Source organism: Chlorocebus sabaeus, chromosome 2 (assembly GCF_047675955.1).
Source record: "Chlorocebus sabaeus isolate Y175 chromosome 2, mChlSab1.0.hap1, whole genome shotgun sequence".
NCBI classification, from domain to species: Eukaryota; Metazoa; Chordata; class Mammalia; order Primates; family Cercopithecidae; genus Chlorocebus; species Chlorocebus sabaeus.
The window spans coordinates 63,015,407-63,032,019 of record NC_132905.1 but is presented as its reverse complement, the minus strand read 5'-3'; the positions used below and the strand labels follow the sequence as shown (position 1 = coordinate 63,032,019).

Below are 16,613 nucleotides of genomic sequence, written 5' to 3'. Positions count from 1 at the left end.
TATCGAGGATTTTTTGCGTGGATGTTCATCAGGGATATTGGTCTAAAATTCTCTTTTTTGTGTGTGTGTGTCTTTGCCAGGCTTTGGTATCAGGATGATATTGGCCTCATAAAATGAGTTAGAGAGGATTCCCTTTTTCTATTGATTGGAATAGTTTCAGAAGGAATGGTACCAGCTCCTCTTTGTACCTCTGGTAGAAATCGTCTGTGAATCTCTCTGGTCCTGGACTTTTTTTGGTTGGTAGGCTATTGATTATTACCTCAATTTCAGAGCCTGTTATTGGTCTATTCAGAGATTCAACTTCTTCCTGGTTTAGTTTTGGGAGAGTGTATGTGTCCAGGAATTTATCCATTTCTTCTAGATTTTCTAGTTTTTTTTATTTTTTTTTAATTTTTTGCGTACAGGTGTTTTATATTATTCTCTGATGGTAGTTTGTATTTCTGCAGGATCGGTGGTAATATCCCCTTTATCATTTTTTGTTGCATCTATTTGATTCTTCTCCCTTTTCTTCTTTATTAGTCTTGCTAGCGGTCTATCAATTTTGTTGATCTTTTCAAAAAACCAGCTCCTGGGTTCATTGATGTTTTGAAGGGTTTTCTATGTCTCTATCTCTTTCAGATCTGCTCTGATCTTAGTTATTTCTTGCCTTCTGCTAGTTTTTGAATTTGTTTGCTCTTGCTTCTGTAGTTATTTTAATTGTGATGTTAGGGTGTCGATTTTAGATCTTTCCTGCTTTCTCTTGTGGGCATTTAGTGCTATAAATTTCCCTGTACACACTGCTTTAAATGTGTCCCAGAGTTTCCGGTACGTTGTGTCTTCATTCTCATTGGTTTCAAAGGACATCTTTATTTCTGCCTTCATTTTGTTATTTACCCAGTAGTCATTCAAGAGCAAGTTATTCAGTTTCCATGTAGTTGTTCAGTTATGAGTGAATTTCTTAATCCTGAGTTCTAATTTGATTGCACTGTGGTCTGAGAGACAGTTTGCTGTGATTTCTGTTCTTTTACATTTGCTGAGGAGTGCTTTACTTCTAATTACGTGGTCAATTTTAGAATAAGTGTGATGTGGTGCTGAGAAGAATATATATTCTGTTGCTTGGGGGTGGAGAGTTTTGCAGATGTCTATTAGATCTGCTTGTTGCAGAGCTGAGTTCAGGCCCTGGATATCCTTGTTAACCGTCTGTCCCATTGATCTCTCTAATATTAACAGTGGGGTGTTAAAGTCTCCCATTATTATTGTGTGGGAGTCTAAGTCTCTTTCTAGGTCTCTAAGGACTTGCTTTATGAATCTGGGTGCTCCTGTATTGGGTGCACATGTATTTAGGATAGTTAGCTCTTCTTGTTGAATTGATCCCTTTACCATTATGTAATGGCCTTCTTTGTCTCTTTTGATTGTTGTTAGTTTAAAGTCTGTTTTATCAGAGACTAGGATTGCAACCCCTGCCTTTTTTTTTTTTTTTTTTTTTTTTTGCTTTTCATTTGCTTGGTAGATCTTCCTCCATCCCTTTATTTTGAGCCTATGTACGTCTTTGCACGTGAGATGGGTCTCCTGAATATAGCACATTGATGGGTCTTGACTCTTTATCCAATTTGCCAGTCTGTGTCTTTTAATTGGGGCATTTAGCCCTAATTAAATTAATATTGTTATGTGTGAATTTGATTCTGTCATTACGATGTTCGCTGGTTATTTTGCCCATTAATTAATGCAGTTTCTTCATAGCATCGATGGTCTTTACAATTTGGCATGTTTTTGCAGAGGCTGATACTGGTTGTTTCTTTCCATGTTTGGTGCTTCCTTCAGGATCTCTTGTAAGGCAGGCCTGGTGGTGACAAAATCTCTCAGCATTTGCTTGTCTGGAAAGGATTTTATTTCTCCTTCATTTATGAAACTTAGTTTGGCTGGATATGAAATTCTGGGTTGAAAATTATTTTCTTTAAGAATGTTGACTATTGGCCCCCACTCTCTTCTAGCTTGTAGAGTTTCTGCCAAGAGATCCACTGTTAGTCTGATGGGCCTCCCTTTGTGGGTAATTCGACCTTTCTGACTGCCCTTAACACTTTTTCTTTCATTTCAACCTTGGTGAATCTGACAATTATGTGTCTTGGGGTTGCTCTTCTCGAGGAGTATCTTTGTGGTGTTCTCTGTATTTTCTGAATTTGAATGTTGGCCTGCCTTGCTAGGTTGGGGAAATTCTCCTGGATAATATCCTGAAGAGCGTTTTGCAACTTGGTTCCATTCTCCCCATCACTTTCAGGTACACCAATCAAATGCAGACTTCGTCTTTTCACATAGTCTCAAATTTCTTGGAGGCTTTGTTCATTTCTTTTTACTCTTTTTTCTCTAACCTTGTCTTTTCACTTTATTTCATTAATTTGATCTTCAATCACTGATACCCTTTCTTCCACTTGATCCAATTGGTTATTGAAGCTTGTGCATGTGTCACGAAGTTGTTGTGCCATGGTTTTCAGCTCTGTCAGGTCATTTAAGGTCTTCTCTACACTGTTCATTCTAGTTAGCCATTCATCTAATCTTTTTTCAAGGTTTTTAGCTTTCTTGCAATGGGTTCGAACATCCTCCTTTAGCTCGGAGAAGTTTGTTATTAACAACCTTCTGAAGCCTACTTCTGTCAACTCATCAAAGTCATTCTCCATCCAGCTTTGTTCCGTTGCTGGCAAGGAGCTGCAATCCTTTGGAGGAGAAGAGGTGCTCTGGTTTTTAGAATTTTCAGCTTTTCTGCTCTGATTTCTCCCCATCTTTGTGGTTTTATCTACCTTTGGTCTTTGATGTTGGTGACCTACAGATGGGGTTTTGGTGTAGATGACCTTTTTGTTGATGTTGATGCTATTCCTTTCTGTTTGTTAGTTTTCCTTCTAATAGTCAGGTCCCTCAGCTGCAGGTCTGCTGGAGTTTGCTGGAGTTCCACTCCCGACCCTGTTCCCCTGGGTATCACCAGTGGAGGCTGCAGAACAGCAAATATTGCAGAACAGCAAATATTGCTGCCTGATCCTTCCTCTGGAAGCTTCATCCCAGAGGGGCAGCTGCTTATATGAGGTATCTGTCAGTCCCTACTGGGAGGTGTATCCCAGTTAGGTTACATGGGGTTCAGGGACCCACTTGAGGAAGCAGTCTGTCCATTCTCAGAGCTCAAATGCCATGCTGGGAGAACCACTGTTCTCTTCAGAGCTGTTAGATAGGGATGTTTAAGTCTGCAGAAGTTGTCTGATGCCTTTTGTTCAGCTATGCCCTGCCCACAGAGGTGATGTCTAGAGGCAGTAGGCCTTGTTGAGCTGTGGTGGGCTCTGCCCAGTTCGAGCTTCCCGGCCACTTTGTTTACCTACTCAAGCCTCAGCAATGGCCAACGCCCCTTCCCCAGCCAGGCTGCCGCCTCGCAGATCGATCTCAGACTGCTGTGCTAGCAGTGAAGCAAGGCTCCGTGGGCATGGGGCCCACCAAGCCAGGCACGGGAGAGAATCACCTTGTCTGCCAGTTGCTAAGACCTTGGGAAAAGCACAGTATTTGGGCAGGGAGTGTCCCGTTTTTCCAGGTAGCCTGTCATGGCTTCCCTTGGCTAGGAAAGGGAAATCCCCCAACCCCTTGTGCTGCCCAGGTGAGGCAACACCCTGCTCTGCTTCAGCTCACCCTCCGTGGGCTGCACCCACTATCCGACCAGTCCCAATGAGTTGAACTGGGTACCTCAGTTGGAAATGCAGAAATCACCTGTCTTCAACATTGATAACACTGGGAACTGCAGACCAGAGCTGTTCCTATTCAGCCATCTTGGAATGCCCCTAATTATTTTTTAAATTAAGTATTAATTACAAATTTTTGTGTCTAAAATGTGTCTAAAAATAAGTTAATACTTAATTTTAAAAATAATTGATAATTAATAATATTTTATATTATATAAATAATATTGTGTTTATATAATAATTTACATAACATAAACATATTACACTATAATAATATTTTATATTTTTAATAATTAAAAATAATACTTAATTTAAAAATAATTAATACTATTCTGCATTCCTTTTGCTACCTCGGCCTCCCAGGTTCAAGTGAATCACCTGCCTCAGCCTCCCAAGTAGCTGGGATTACAGGCCCCCACCATGATCCGCAACTAAATTTTTTGTATTTTCAGTAGAGACAGAGTTTCAACATGTTGGTCAGGCTGGTCTCGAACTCCTGACCTCAGGTGGTCCACCCACCTTGCCCTCCCAAAATGCTGGGATTACAGGCATGAGTCACTGTGCCCAGCCTTGCAAACTGAGTATCTTGAAGATACTTTTCTATGTTTTTTGTTGTCATTGTTGTTGAGACAAAGTCTCACTCTATCACCCAGGCTGGAGTGCAGTGGCGCAACTTTGGCTCACTGCAACCTCTGCGTCCCGGGTTCAAGTAATTCTCCTGCCTCAGCCTCCCAAGGTGCTGGGATTACAATTGTGAGCCATCGTGCCTGACTTCCATGGCTTATTTTTAACTATTTTGCCATTTCTAATTTTATTGCATTGTAGTAAAAGATCATGGGCTAGCTGAACAATAGTTATTTTGTCTAAGGACAGGAAAGACGTGTGGCTGTCTGACAGAGCACTGCAGAATCATGGACTATTAGATTATCGCTACCTCCTCCGGCTGATGAACTCCAGGCTCAAAGACGGTATCCTCTAAAGTTTCCTGGACTCCCTCTCCTGCTTTAGTTGCTCTCTTTACTTCACAGCCTGCTGGTGCTGTCCAGCAGTTTGCCACTAGGCTGTGCTGTTCCAGGGCAAGGGCCTGGCCTTGACCTTCCCAGGGGCTCCCCAATCCCTGAGAGGGCGTGGGCCCTCCAAAGGTCAGCTGAGCACAGGATTGGTGTGGGAAGAATGTGCACAGGCTAATGTGTTCATGTGCATTTGATTATGGTTCAGGGAACTTTGTTGTCATTTGTTAAAAACCAAATGTACAAGGTAGGTTTGGAAACCAAAGACAAGGCCTGATGGGGAGCAGTGGCTCACACCTGTAATCCCAGTGCTTTGGGAGGCCAAGGCAGGCCAATTGCTTGAGCTCAGGGGTTTGAAACCAGCCAGGGTAACCTGGTGAAACCGTGTCTCTACAAAATATACAAAAATTAACTGGGCGTGGTGTTGCACACCCAGCTACTCAGGAGACTGAAGCGAGAGGATCACTTGAGCCTGGCAAGTTGAGGCTGCAGTGAGCCTACATCACACCTCTGCACTCTAGTCTGGGCGACAGAGTGAGACCCTGTCTCAAAACAAACAAGCAAACAAAGCAATGCAAGGCCTTCAAAGAGAAAGGAAATAACATAAGTCCTTAGGAAATCCTGGCAACTCCAGAACTCTAATGGTGGTTTTCCCTTTCATCTCAAATTTGCAGCCATGATTTTTCTCCTCGTACCAGAGCAAACTCTATTTTAGTTACAAGAAAATTTCTAAAACTAGTTGATTTTTCTAAAAGCCAATTCACAGACCAATATTCTGAATTAGGACAGATCCTTCACAAGTTTCCACAGTCTACTCTGATTCACTGGAAATAAATTACCTTGAGCACACGTGCCCTTCTACCTGGGAGCTACTGTATCTGTTAGAATCCACCAGCACTGCCAGCAAAGCCTAGGGAGCTCCGGCAAAGCCCTCTTCCCGTCTCTCTAATCGCTGCTCAAAACCCCACTGAAAAAGTCAGGCTGGCCTTATGCTTAAGCCTGGACATGATTAGGTCTACTGTGATGTCTTCCAGGTTAGAGTCAAGTGGTCAGGCTGGGCACAGTGGCTCACCCCTCTAATCCCAGCACTTTGGGAGGCTGAGACAGGCAGATAGCTTGAGCTCAGGTGTTCAAGACCAACCTGGGAAACATAGCAAAACTTTATCTCTACAAAAAGTACAAACATTAGCCATGGTGGCATGCGTCTGTAGTCCCAGCTACTCGGAAGGCTGAGGTGGAAGGATCTCTTGAGCCTAGGAGGTCGAGGCTGCAGTGAGCTGTGAGAATGCCACTACACTCTAGCCTGGACAACAGAGTAAGACCCTGTCTCAAAAAAAAAAAAAAAAAAAAAAAAGACAAATAGAGTCAAGTGGTCACAAGAGAAGCTTGCTAAAATGGCATGATTGTAATTATCCACTGCCAAACTAAAACCATCTACTTGGGTTGTGATAGTGAAACAGCTGGGATTAAGCAGGGAGTGAATAAGGTACGTAATAATAATAACCCCTCCCTTAAGTCTGTATATAGCAGGCAGGTGTGATAAAAGAAAGCCCTACTTTGGGAGGACTATTTATCATCCATTTCTCACTTTAATCCAGAAAGTATTTTCAAATTCTGAGTCCTTGCTTAGTCATCAAGCGCACGAATGTCGATGAAGTCAATCTCTCTAAACCCCGGCTTCCTCTTTTATAAAATGGAGACAGTTCCATCTATTTCCCAAGTTTACAGGGAGACTGAGAGAGATCACAGATAGAGATATCAGCGATAGAGAAGATTCCTTCAGTCACCACCATGCTTGTCAAATGAGGGCCTCTGATTCTCTTGTTGTAATGATGAGGAAGTTTTCCATCCTAGCCCCTTGACACTAGTCCCTTGAATGAAAATAATCTATGAACTTTCTAGCCAGCATCATATTAACACCAAATGAAATAATGAATGGATAAGGGTGTTGGGCCATGTAAAACAGTATAATGACGTCACCACCTCCCTCCTTTCCTATCCACACACCCCTTTCTACCTGGATAATTCAAACCTGTCCTATACAACTCAATGCTATCTCCCCCAGGAAGTCTTCCTGGAGTGCCCAGCCTCAGCTTTCAGGACCGTCTGGGTTCCCAGAGCCTCTCACACAACACTGTGATTGCATGTTTGCTCATCTGCCACCTCCTCTGGTCTGGAGGCTAAAGGGCAAAGTCTGTGTCTTTCCTGTTGGCATCCTGCGGTGGGGTGTGGTTTCTGGCACAGGGTGGGCATGCAGTAAGTGCTTGTTGACAGATACTGATGACCTTGAAGGTATTGTTGAGAGCAGAAGGCTCTAAGGCTGGGCGTGGTGACTAATGCCTGTAATCCTAGCACTTTGGGAGGCTGAGGCAGGCTGAGGCAGGCAGATTGTTTCAGCCCAGGAGTTCGAGACTAGCCCTTGCAACACAGCAAAACTTCATCTCTACTAAAAATACAAAAAAATTTAGCTGGGCATGGTGGCATGTGCCTGTACTCCCAGCTAACCAGGAGGCTGAGGCAGGAGGATTGCTTGAACCTGAGATGTGGAGGCTGCAGTGAGCTGAGATTGCATCACTGCACACCAGCCTGGGTGACAGAGTGAGCCCCTCTCTCAAAAAAAAAAAGAAAAGAAAAAACAAGAGGAGAGGGCTCTATCTCATGAAGTATGGCTTTTGCAGAGTCTTCCCCCATCTCTTGTTTGTTTGTTTGTTTTTAGACAAGGGTCTTGCTCTGCTGCCCAGGCTGTAATGCAATGCCCTGATCGTAGTTCACCATAACCCCCAATTCCTGGGCTCAAGTGATCCCCCTACCTCAGCTTCCTGAGTAGCTGGGACTATAGGTGCTCACTGCTGTGCCTGGCTAATTTTTTATTATTTTTGTGGAGATGGGGTCTCGCTGTGTTGCCCAAGCCAGTCTTGAATTTGTGGGTCAAAAGGTCCTCCCACCTTGGCTTCCCAAAGTGCTGGGAGGAGCCAAGAGATGGCAGGTGCTTTCAAGGCACTGAAGGAGACAGGCTCGCAGACGGAAAAGGCGAGAACTCTTGCTTCTTTCCCCACCTAGTTTTTTCCTGTGGCACCAGGAACACATTGTAGAGACTGAGTCAGAATTAGTTCTCAGCTGACTGTGCGCTTCCCTCTCTGCTCTGGAATATCTGGCTGTTCCCTGGGCTGATTTCTCCTCCACAGAGGCCCCCAGTCATTCTCACTGGCTTCTTGTGGTAACATACATCTTGGTGATCTCCCAGCATCCTCCAAGACAGTGGTTCTCAAACCTCACTACACACTGGGATCACTGGTGCGCATTGCAAGAGACTTCTCTGCAGCCCTGCTCTAAGAATTCTGATTTGATCAATGTGTCGTGGGGCCCGTGTCCCATAGGCCACAGCTGGGACCACTTTACAGGAGGCTAACATATCACTTAGAAATCAAACCAAATGGCCTTCAGAATGCGTCTAGCCTGTAACATATTTAAGCACGTTCCCTGCTCCCCAGACACGTAGATTTTAGAAACTGATGCTGAAATGGCTTTTAGAGGTCATCTGACCCAACCTCTTCACTCAAGGATTGGGAAACTGGGGCCCAGAGAAGGTATGTGACCTGGCAGGACCAGGACTTGAACCCAGGTCTCCTAACCCTGGGTTAGGAGGTGAGTGCTTCCTTCATTAACCCAGGTTGCCTTTTGGGATAGTGCAGAGCTTTAGGGGATTAGGTAGGGGAGATTCTTAACATTGCTTTCAAATGAACTACTAAAGCTCAGAATAAATCTCCATTAACCACTGCAGAAGCCCATGGCTCCAGAAAGCACAGTCGTGCACGTTGGCCAAAGCTGTTCATGGCTGTTGTTCAGACACTTATAAACAGAAAAATACTGGAATTGGTGGAATTAGGAAGATATCAATCAGGGCTGATGTTGAGCCCCAGCTCTACCATTTACAAGTTGATTGACCTGCGACAATTTACTTCTGTGAGCTTCAGTTATCTCATCTGGACAACTGAGTAGATGGTGGCACCGTGAGGATGACACAGCCCAAGACAAAACCTGGGTGTCATCCTGGATCCCTCTAACTCCCTACCCCTCAGAACCATCAGTCACCACGTCCTGATGGTTTCTAACTCCTAAATCTATGTCTTCAGTGCGTCCATTTCTCTCTGTTTCTCTTGACATTGTCCTGGCTTAGCTGCTATTCTCACTGCTGTGAATCACTGCCGTTCCCAGCTCATCTCCCTCCTCTAGTCCTGCCCACTCCAGCCTGCCCTCCACACCGAAACCAAAGTTTCCCTTAGAATTAGGACATCAGAAATTTTTTGCAATCTACCCATTTGACAAAGGGCTAATATCCAGAAGCTACGACTAACTTAAACAAATTTACAAGAAAAAATCAAACAATCCCATCAAAAAGTGGGCAAAGGATATGAACAGACACTTTTCAAAAGAAGACATTTATGCAGCCAACAGACACATGAAAAAATGCTCATCATAACTAGCCATTAGAGAAATGCAAATCAAAACCACAATGAGATACCATTTCACACCAGTTAGAATGGCGATCATTAAAAAGTCAGGAAACGACGGGTGCTGGAGAGGATGTGGAGAAGTAGGAACACTTTTACACTGTTGGTGGACTATAAACTAGTTCAGCCATTGTGGAAGACAGTGTGGTGATTCCTCAAGGATCTAGAAATAGAAATACCATTTGACCCAGCCATCCCATTACTTGGTATATACCCAAAGGATTATAAATCATGCTGCTACAAAGACACATGCACATGTATGTTTATTGCGGCACTATTCATGATAGCAAAGACTTGGAACCAACCCAAATGTCCATCAATGATAGAATGGATTAAGAAAATACGGCACATATATACCATGGAATACTATGCAGCCATAAAAAAGGATGAGTTCATGTCCTTTGTAGGATGAAGCTGGAAACCATCATTCTGAGCAAACTATCACAAGGACAGAAAACCAAACACCACATGTTCTCACTCATAGGTGGGAACTGAACGATGAGAACACTTGGACACAGGATGGGCAACACCACACACTGGGGCCTGTCATGGGGTGGGGGGGAGGGGGGAGGGATAGCATTAGGAGATATACCTAATGTAAATGATGAGTTAATGGATGCAGCACACCCACATGGCACATGTATACATATGTAACAAACCTGTACGTTGCCCACGTGTACCCTAGAACTTAAAGTATAATAAAAAATTGAGGTATATGCTTAAAATGTAATATAATACATTTTATTATTCATAAGTGAATCCTCATTAAAGTTGACTTTAAAATAAACGGCATGCACATTCAAATGTGAAAAAAAGAATTGGGACATCTGGCTGGGTGTGGTGGTTCACACCTGTAATCTGAGCATTTTGGGAGGCTGAGGCCTAAGATCACTTGAGGCCAGGAGTTTGAGACCAGACAGGGCAACATATGGAGATCCATCTCTATGAAAATAAAAAATAAAAAATTAGCCAGGCATGGTGATGCATGCCTGCAGTCCTACCTACTCAGGAGGCTGAGGACAGAGGATCAATTGAGCCCAGGAGGTTGAGGCTGTAGTGAGCCATGATCACACCCTGTACTCCAGACTGTGCAGCAGAGAGACCCTGTCTTTAAAAAATAAAAATAAAAATAAAAATAAAAAAGGCCAGTTACGGTGGCTCACGCCTGTAATCTCAGCACTTTGGGAGGCCAAGGTGGGTGGATCACCTGAGGTCAGGAGTTCGAGTTTGGCCAACATGGTGAAACCCCGTCTCTACTAAAAATACAAAAATTAGCCAGGCATGGTGGCAGGCCATTGTAATCCCAGCTACTTGGGAGGCTGAGGCAGGAGAATTGCTTGAACCCAGGAGGCAGAGGTTGCAATGAGCCAAGATCGTGCTGTTGCACTCCAGCCTGGGTGACAAGAGTGAAACTCTTGTCTCAAAAAATAATAATGATAATAATCATAAAGAAAAATAAAAACTAAAAAGAATAAGGACATCTCATCCTGTCATCCCATCACTTAAAACCTTCCAATGCCCTCCACCTTGAATCTCCATCTTAGGTGAAATGCAAACGTCTAACCAGGTGCTCTGGAGTCTTGAACCTGCCTGCCCCTCTGGTCTCATTTCTCATCTTCCCTACCCACCCACCTCTATCCTCACATCCCATTCTCTGCTCACTCCAAGGCCTGAAAGCTTCTTCAGGAAGCCCTCCCTGACTTTTCCCAGCCTGAGGCAGGACCCACTGCAGTTCTCCCAAAGCATTCTGAGCTTCTATTATAACCACACAAGGCATGATAACTGCCTGCTTACCTGACTCTCCTCCATAAAAGCACCACAGGGCAGGGACCACCTTGATCTTGAACCTGATCTTCATTGTGCCCCCAGGGTCAAGTACTGTGCCAGGCAAAATGGTTCGCACTTCCTTAAAAAGAAAAAAAAAAAAACAGACCAAACCTGTAAAATGATGTGATATTGATTTAATAAGATAATTACACAGAGGAAATGAGGAAGCACATACACAAACCCTGCACGGTGTCTGACATGCGTAAGTGATCAATAATCTGCTTTGCCTCATCCCCGTTTCCCTTGCAGTTCCTAGATTCTATGATCTGGGTTCTAGTTCAAGTTTTGCTTCTAACCAGTTATTTGGTTTTTCTGGTTCTGTATTTCCTTTCCATTAATTTGACAATATGGGCCAGGCACACAGTGGCTCATGCCTGTAATCCCAGCACTCTGGGAGGCTGAGACAGGAGGACTGCTTTAGCTCAGGAGTTTGAGACCAGCCTGAGCAACATAGTGAGACCCCATCTCTATTAAAAATATATATACACAAAAAACTTGACAATGTGGTCCTAATGAGCTAAAAATCATATATATTTTGGAGTCTGTATGCCTTTTCCCCTTTCTCCTTCCCTGTTAACCTCCTCTCCCTCTAAGGATCAGGAATCAGGAAGGACATAGCCCTTCCATAGCACTTCCCTTGCTGTGGGATAATTTAAGGAATCAGAGAGACAAAGGGGTTGAGGAGGAATTATTTAATTACTTAGGTGCATCGACCCAGTCAGATTAACATCCAAAGGACTGAGCCCCAAACAAAGAGTCAAGCTACCTTTTAAGCATTTCATGGGGCAAGGAGAGTGTGCAGAGAGAAGCGTATTACAGAAGTAAGAAATAAGATGGTTATTCAATTCAGACATGCATTACATTATTTTTTACTTTCCAAGGAACAACATGTTTTATGACTTGAGATTATCTGTCCAGTGACCTTGCAGCTGCACAGCTAGAGAAACAGGGTCTTCACAATGCCTGGGGAAGGGAGAGATGAGGCTCACTAGCCACAGAGAGAAAAACAGGCAGTTAATTTTAAAGGACTGCAGCCCTTTCTCTTCCTCAGGGGGAAATGGGTTTTCTTACATACAACTGAGTTTTTGCTTACACAGTCTTTAATTTCTTTTAATTCCTGTTCCACACCAGGCCTCCTCAGTCCTTCATGGGGACCACTCAACAGGTTGCTGAAAATATATATATATATTTTTTTGAGATGGAGTCTCACTCTGTCACCCAGGCTGGAGTGCAGTGGCGCAATCTCGGCTCACTGCAACCTCCGCCTCCCAGGTTTAAGCAATTCTCCTGCCTCACCCTCCCGAGTAGCTGGGATTACAGGCAGCTGCCACCATGCCCAGCTAATTTTTTGTATTTTTAGTAGAGATGGGGTTTCACCATGTTAGCCAAGATGGTCTCCAACTCCTGACCTCGTGATCTGCCCACCTGGGCCTCCCAAAGTGCTGGGATTACAGGCGTGAGCCACCGCGCCCGGCCAGAGAAGATTTTATTTTATTCATATTCCCAAGTCCAAAGAAATTCTTCCTGAGGTCAGGACTGCTCCCTGAAAGGGCATATAATGTACAACTCCTGGATCTTGGTGTATGAAAGCCCTGGGGACTTCAAGTACCTCTGTGTTTTCCAAGGCTGAGCCCTGCCCAAGTGGTGACAGGACATGTTTTGGCCACACCCTGTGCCTTGCCACTCTGCAGTCACCTCGCGTGCAGGGAGGGGGAGTGGTGGAGGAGAGGGCAGGGCAGGACAGATCGACTGCAAGAGAAGCTGAGGAAAGATGCGTGCACACGCCCTTGCTGGTACTGTCATGCTGCTGTGGCTGCCAGCTAGGGGCCTGGGCCCCCGGGCAAGAAGCAGGAAGGAAGAAGGAGACAGGAGACCTTAGCCTTCCCATGCCTTGGCATTCTTCCTCTTTCAGTTCCTCTTCCTTCCTCCACCCTAGCTTAACTTCAGAGTTCCAAGACTGCCCCAGAGTAGTTCTTGAGTCTACACTGGAACCACGAAGTGACACAGAAGCAGGAAAGGGGTTAGCCACCAACTCTGGGTGTGGCAGGGAGAGCAGCCGTCACATCCTTGGGCATCCTACCCAGAAAGTGCATTCCAGGGTCTCTTTATCCACAAAGACTCTGGGGCCCGTGATCCCATTGTCGAATGTGTACTACTGTGAAACAAAGACATTTGTAAATTCAATATGAATATGCCTGTCAGTTGCTTCAGGAAACATGGAGTTCCTCAGGCCCTTTCTCCTTAGCAGCAACACAACTCAATTTGGTGTTTTACTGAGCAACTCATTTATACAAGCCTCCCTCTCACCATCCCCAACAAAAAGAAACAAGCCAAGCCTGTCTTCCCAGGAGTTTACCACATATCTCAGGAGACGAGACATGTGTACAAATAGTCCAAGAGAGAATGAGGTAAATGCTACAACCCAATCCAGGACAGAAGTAATAGGAAAAGACTGACTCTGGCTGGAAAATCAGAAAAGTTTCATGAAGGAGAAGATTGGCTCTGGCTGGAAAGATCAGAAAGGTTTCATGAAGGAGACCTCAGCTGAGATGGACCCTGAAGGAAGAGCAGAATTTTGATAGTCAATGTTTTCTCACTGGCTCTATTGATAGAGGCTGCGTTAGCTTGACTTGGAGAAAACTTGTCTGGGTTCCACTAAAGTGTATTTTGAGTCTCTGCTGCTGTTTCTGGATACCTTGGTAAAAGGATCTGATAAGGCTGGGTGGCCTTATCTCTCCAGGCCTTGGTTTCCTCTACTTGGTGTGTGAGATCGAACTCGGCTGTATGCCTGGCTCCTCCTTCTCTATTTTGTTCTCATTAGTGGTAGAAACAGAATCCAAAGCTAAAGACACAGGATGTGCCCTGCAAAAGAATGTATTATTAGTGTATTCACAGTTCTCCAAGGCTCCTTCTAGGACGTTAATCCTAGATGTGATTTCATCATCTCCTACATCTCCAATACGTGTTTCTGAAAAAAGAAAGAAATAATAAAGAAGCTGTAGACTGGGTGCTGTAGCTCACGCCTGTAATCCCAGTACAAAAAAACAGGCACAACACCACAAAAAATATTGTTCGTAGCAATACTTTTCATAATAACCAAAGACTGGAAACAATCCACATTTCCATCAACATAAGAATGGATGAAAACATTATTGTTTATTTACGGAACTAGAACACCACACAACAATGAGTAAATTTAATGGATATTTAAAATGAAAAAAGAGGCCAGGTGCAGTGGCTCATGCCTGCAATCCCAGCACTTTGGGAGACCAAGGCAGGCAGATCACCTGAGGTCAGGAGTTCAAGACCAGCCTGGCCAACATGGTGAAACCCCATCTCTACTAAAACTATAAAAATTAGCCAGGCATGGTGGTGGGCACCTCTAATCCCAGCTACTTGGGAGGCCGAGGCAGGAGAATCACTTGAACCTGGGAGGAGGCGGCTGCAGTGAGCCGAGATTGTGCCACTGCACTCTAGCCTGGGTGACAGAGTGAGACTCGTCTGCAAAAAAATAAATAAAATAAAATTAGAAAAAGAGGCCGGGTGCCGTGGTTCACACCTGTAATCCCACCACTTTGGGAGGCTGAGGTGGGTGGATCACGAGGTCAGGAGTTCAAGACCAACCTGGTCAACATAGTGAAACCCTGTCTTTACTAAAAATACAAAAATTTAGCCGGATGTGGTGGAGGCACCTCTAATCCCAGCTATTCGTGAGGCTGAGGCAGGAGAATCACTTGAACCCGGGAGGCAGAGATTGCAGTGACCCGAGATGGTGCCATTGCACTCCAGCCTGGGCGACAGAGTAAGCCTCTGTCTAAAAAAAAAGAGAATGAACAAAGCTGCACAACATCATGGATGAATTTCACATAGATCATAATGAAAAAAGAAGCCAAACAAAAAAGAGAAGATGCTACATGATTTCATTCATATGAAGTTCAAGAACAGGTAAAACAAATTATGGTGTTTGAAGTCACGATAGCGGTTACCCTTGTGAAATGATTCCCACAGGGTTGACAACAATTACCTGCCAGGCACTGGCCAGAAATATACTTATAATTAAGCATTAGTCAGGCTACGCTGTGGCCCACTTTCTTCTTACTAAAGCTCACGTACTGCTAGATACTGACCATTTGCATCTTTATTGTTCCTATCAATAGGAATTCTGACATTAGCATCATAAGACTGTTTAAGAATCATTTCCCCATGTCATCCTTATTGTTCCTATAGATAAGATCTCTGACATTAGAATCATATGGCTTTTGTTTGAGGATCACTTAAGATGCTTTTCAGACCCTGAATTCCAGCAACCTGTTTGAAGACCCCTACAGAGGAATGGAGTCAGCATGAGACTACAGCTTCTTCATCTCCCTACCCCATGGCTTGACCCTGCACTCCACAATCAATCAGCAGTCTCCAAACTTTGGCCCACTCCCAAACTGTTAAAAATCATAAGTCCTCGAGGAGAGGAAGTTGAGGTTTCCTCCTATCTCCTCATTTGGTGACCCTATGGTTAAACCTCTTTCTCTGTTGCAACCCAGTGTCTCTCGGTGTAGATTGACATGTTGTGTGCATTGGGCAATGAATCTATTACAATTACACTTGGGGAGATGAACCAATGACTGAAAGGGGACACAAGGAAGGACACTAGGGATCTTAGAGTTTTTTTTTATCTAGTTGATAGTTAACTAATATGTTCACTTTGTGTAAATTTATTGAGCCATATACTAATGATTGTGCACTTTTCTGGATGTATGTTATACTTCAATAAAATCTACATTTAAAAAAAGCAAGTCAGAACCTGTTTTGACTCCATAGCTACATTTCAAATAATAGGAAAACAATTTATGGCAAGAGAGAGAGGGGGTGTTCCTGTTCTCTCATTCTCTCTGTTGAGATACAAATCATATTATTGATTGCACTGTAAATTACAAATGATAAAATTCACCAATTTCAAGTGCAGAATTCAATGAGTTTTAAGAAATATGTAGTAGGCTGGACGCAGTGGATAATACCTGTAATCCCAGCATTTTGGGAAGCCAAGGTAGGCAGATCATTGAGGCCAGGAGTTTGAGATCAGCATGGCCAACATGGCAAAACCCCATCTCTACTAAAAATACACACACGCACAAAACTTAGCCAGGCATGGTGGCGCATGCCTGTAGTCCCAGCTACTCAGGAGGCTGAGGCACGAGAATTGCTTGAACTCGGGAGGTGGAGGTTGCAGTGAGCTGAGATTAGGCCACTGCACTCCAGCCTGGGTGACAGAACAAGACTCTCTCAAAATATATGTATATATAGTAATGTAGTAGTATACCCCTCACTCCAGTGATGATAAACAGTATTTCCATTACTCTAAAGAGCTCCCTTGTTCTTTATAGCCAATCCTCTCCCCACCCTGTGGCCACCACTGATCTGCTTTAGAAATTTCACAATAGTTTTGTCTTCTCTAGAATTTCATATAAATGGAGTCATGGAATCTTGTCTTTAAAATTATTTTATTTAAACATTTCAATGTACGGTAGGTCACAAATAGGTTGAACTGAATGTGTCACAAGGCATTTGTTCCCCAACACCAC

General features: G+C 43.9%; 1 protein-coding gene across 3 annotated transcripts in view; it reads right to left on the bottom strand.

The window, feature by feature from the left end:
* TGM3 (transglutaminase 3) overlaps positions 1 to 16,613 on the bottom strand; it is a 137,408-nt gene that overhangs the window by 74,450 nt on the left and 46,345 nt on the right. For all 3 annotated transcript variants that reach the window (XM_037995064.2, XM_037995066.2, XM_037995063.2), the window contains one exon: positions 11,005 to 11,116. In XM_037995064.2, coding sequence (XP_037850992.2) covers positions 11,005 to 11,068 — 64 coding nt within the window. In that variant the 5' untranslated portion in view covers positions 11,069 to 11,116. The remainder of the gene's footprint in view (positions 1 to 11,004; positions 11,117 to 16,613) is intronic.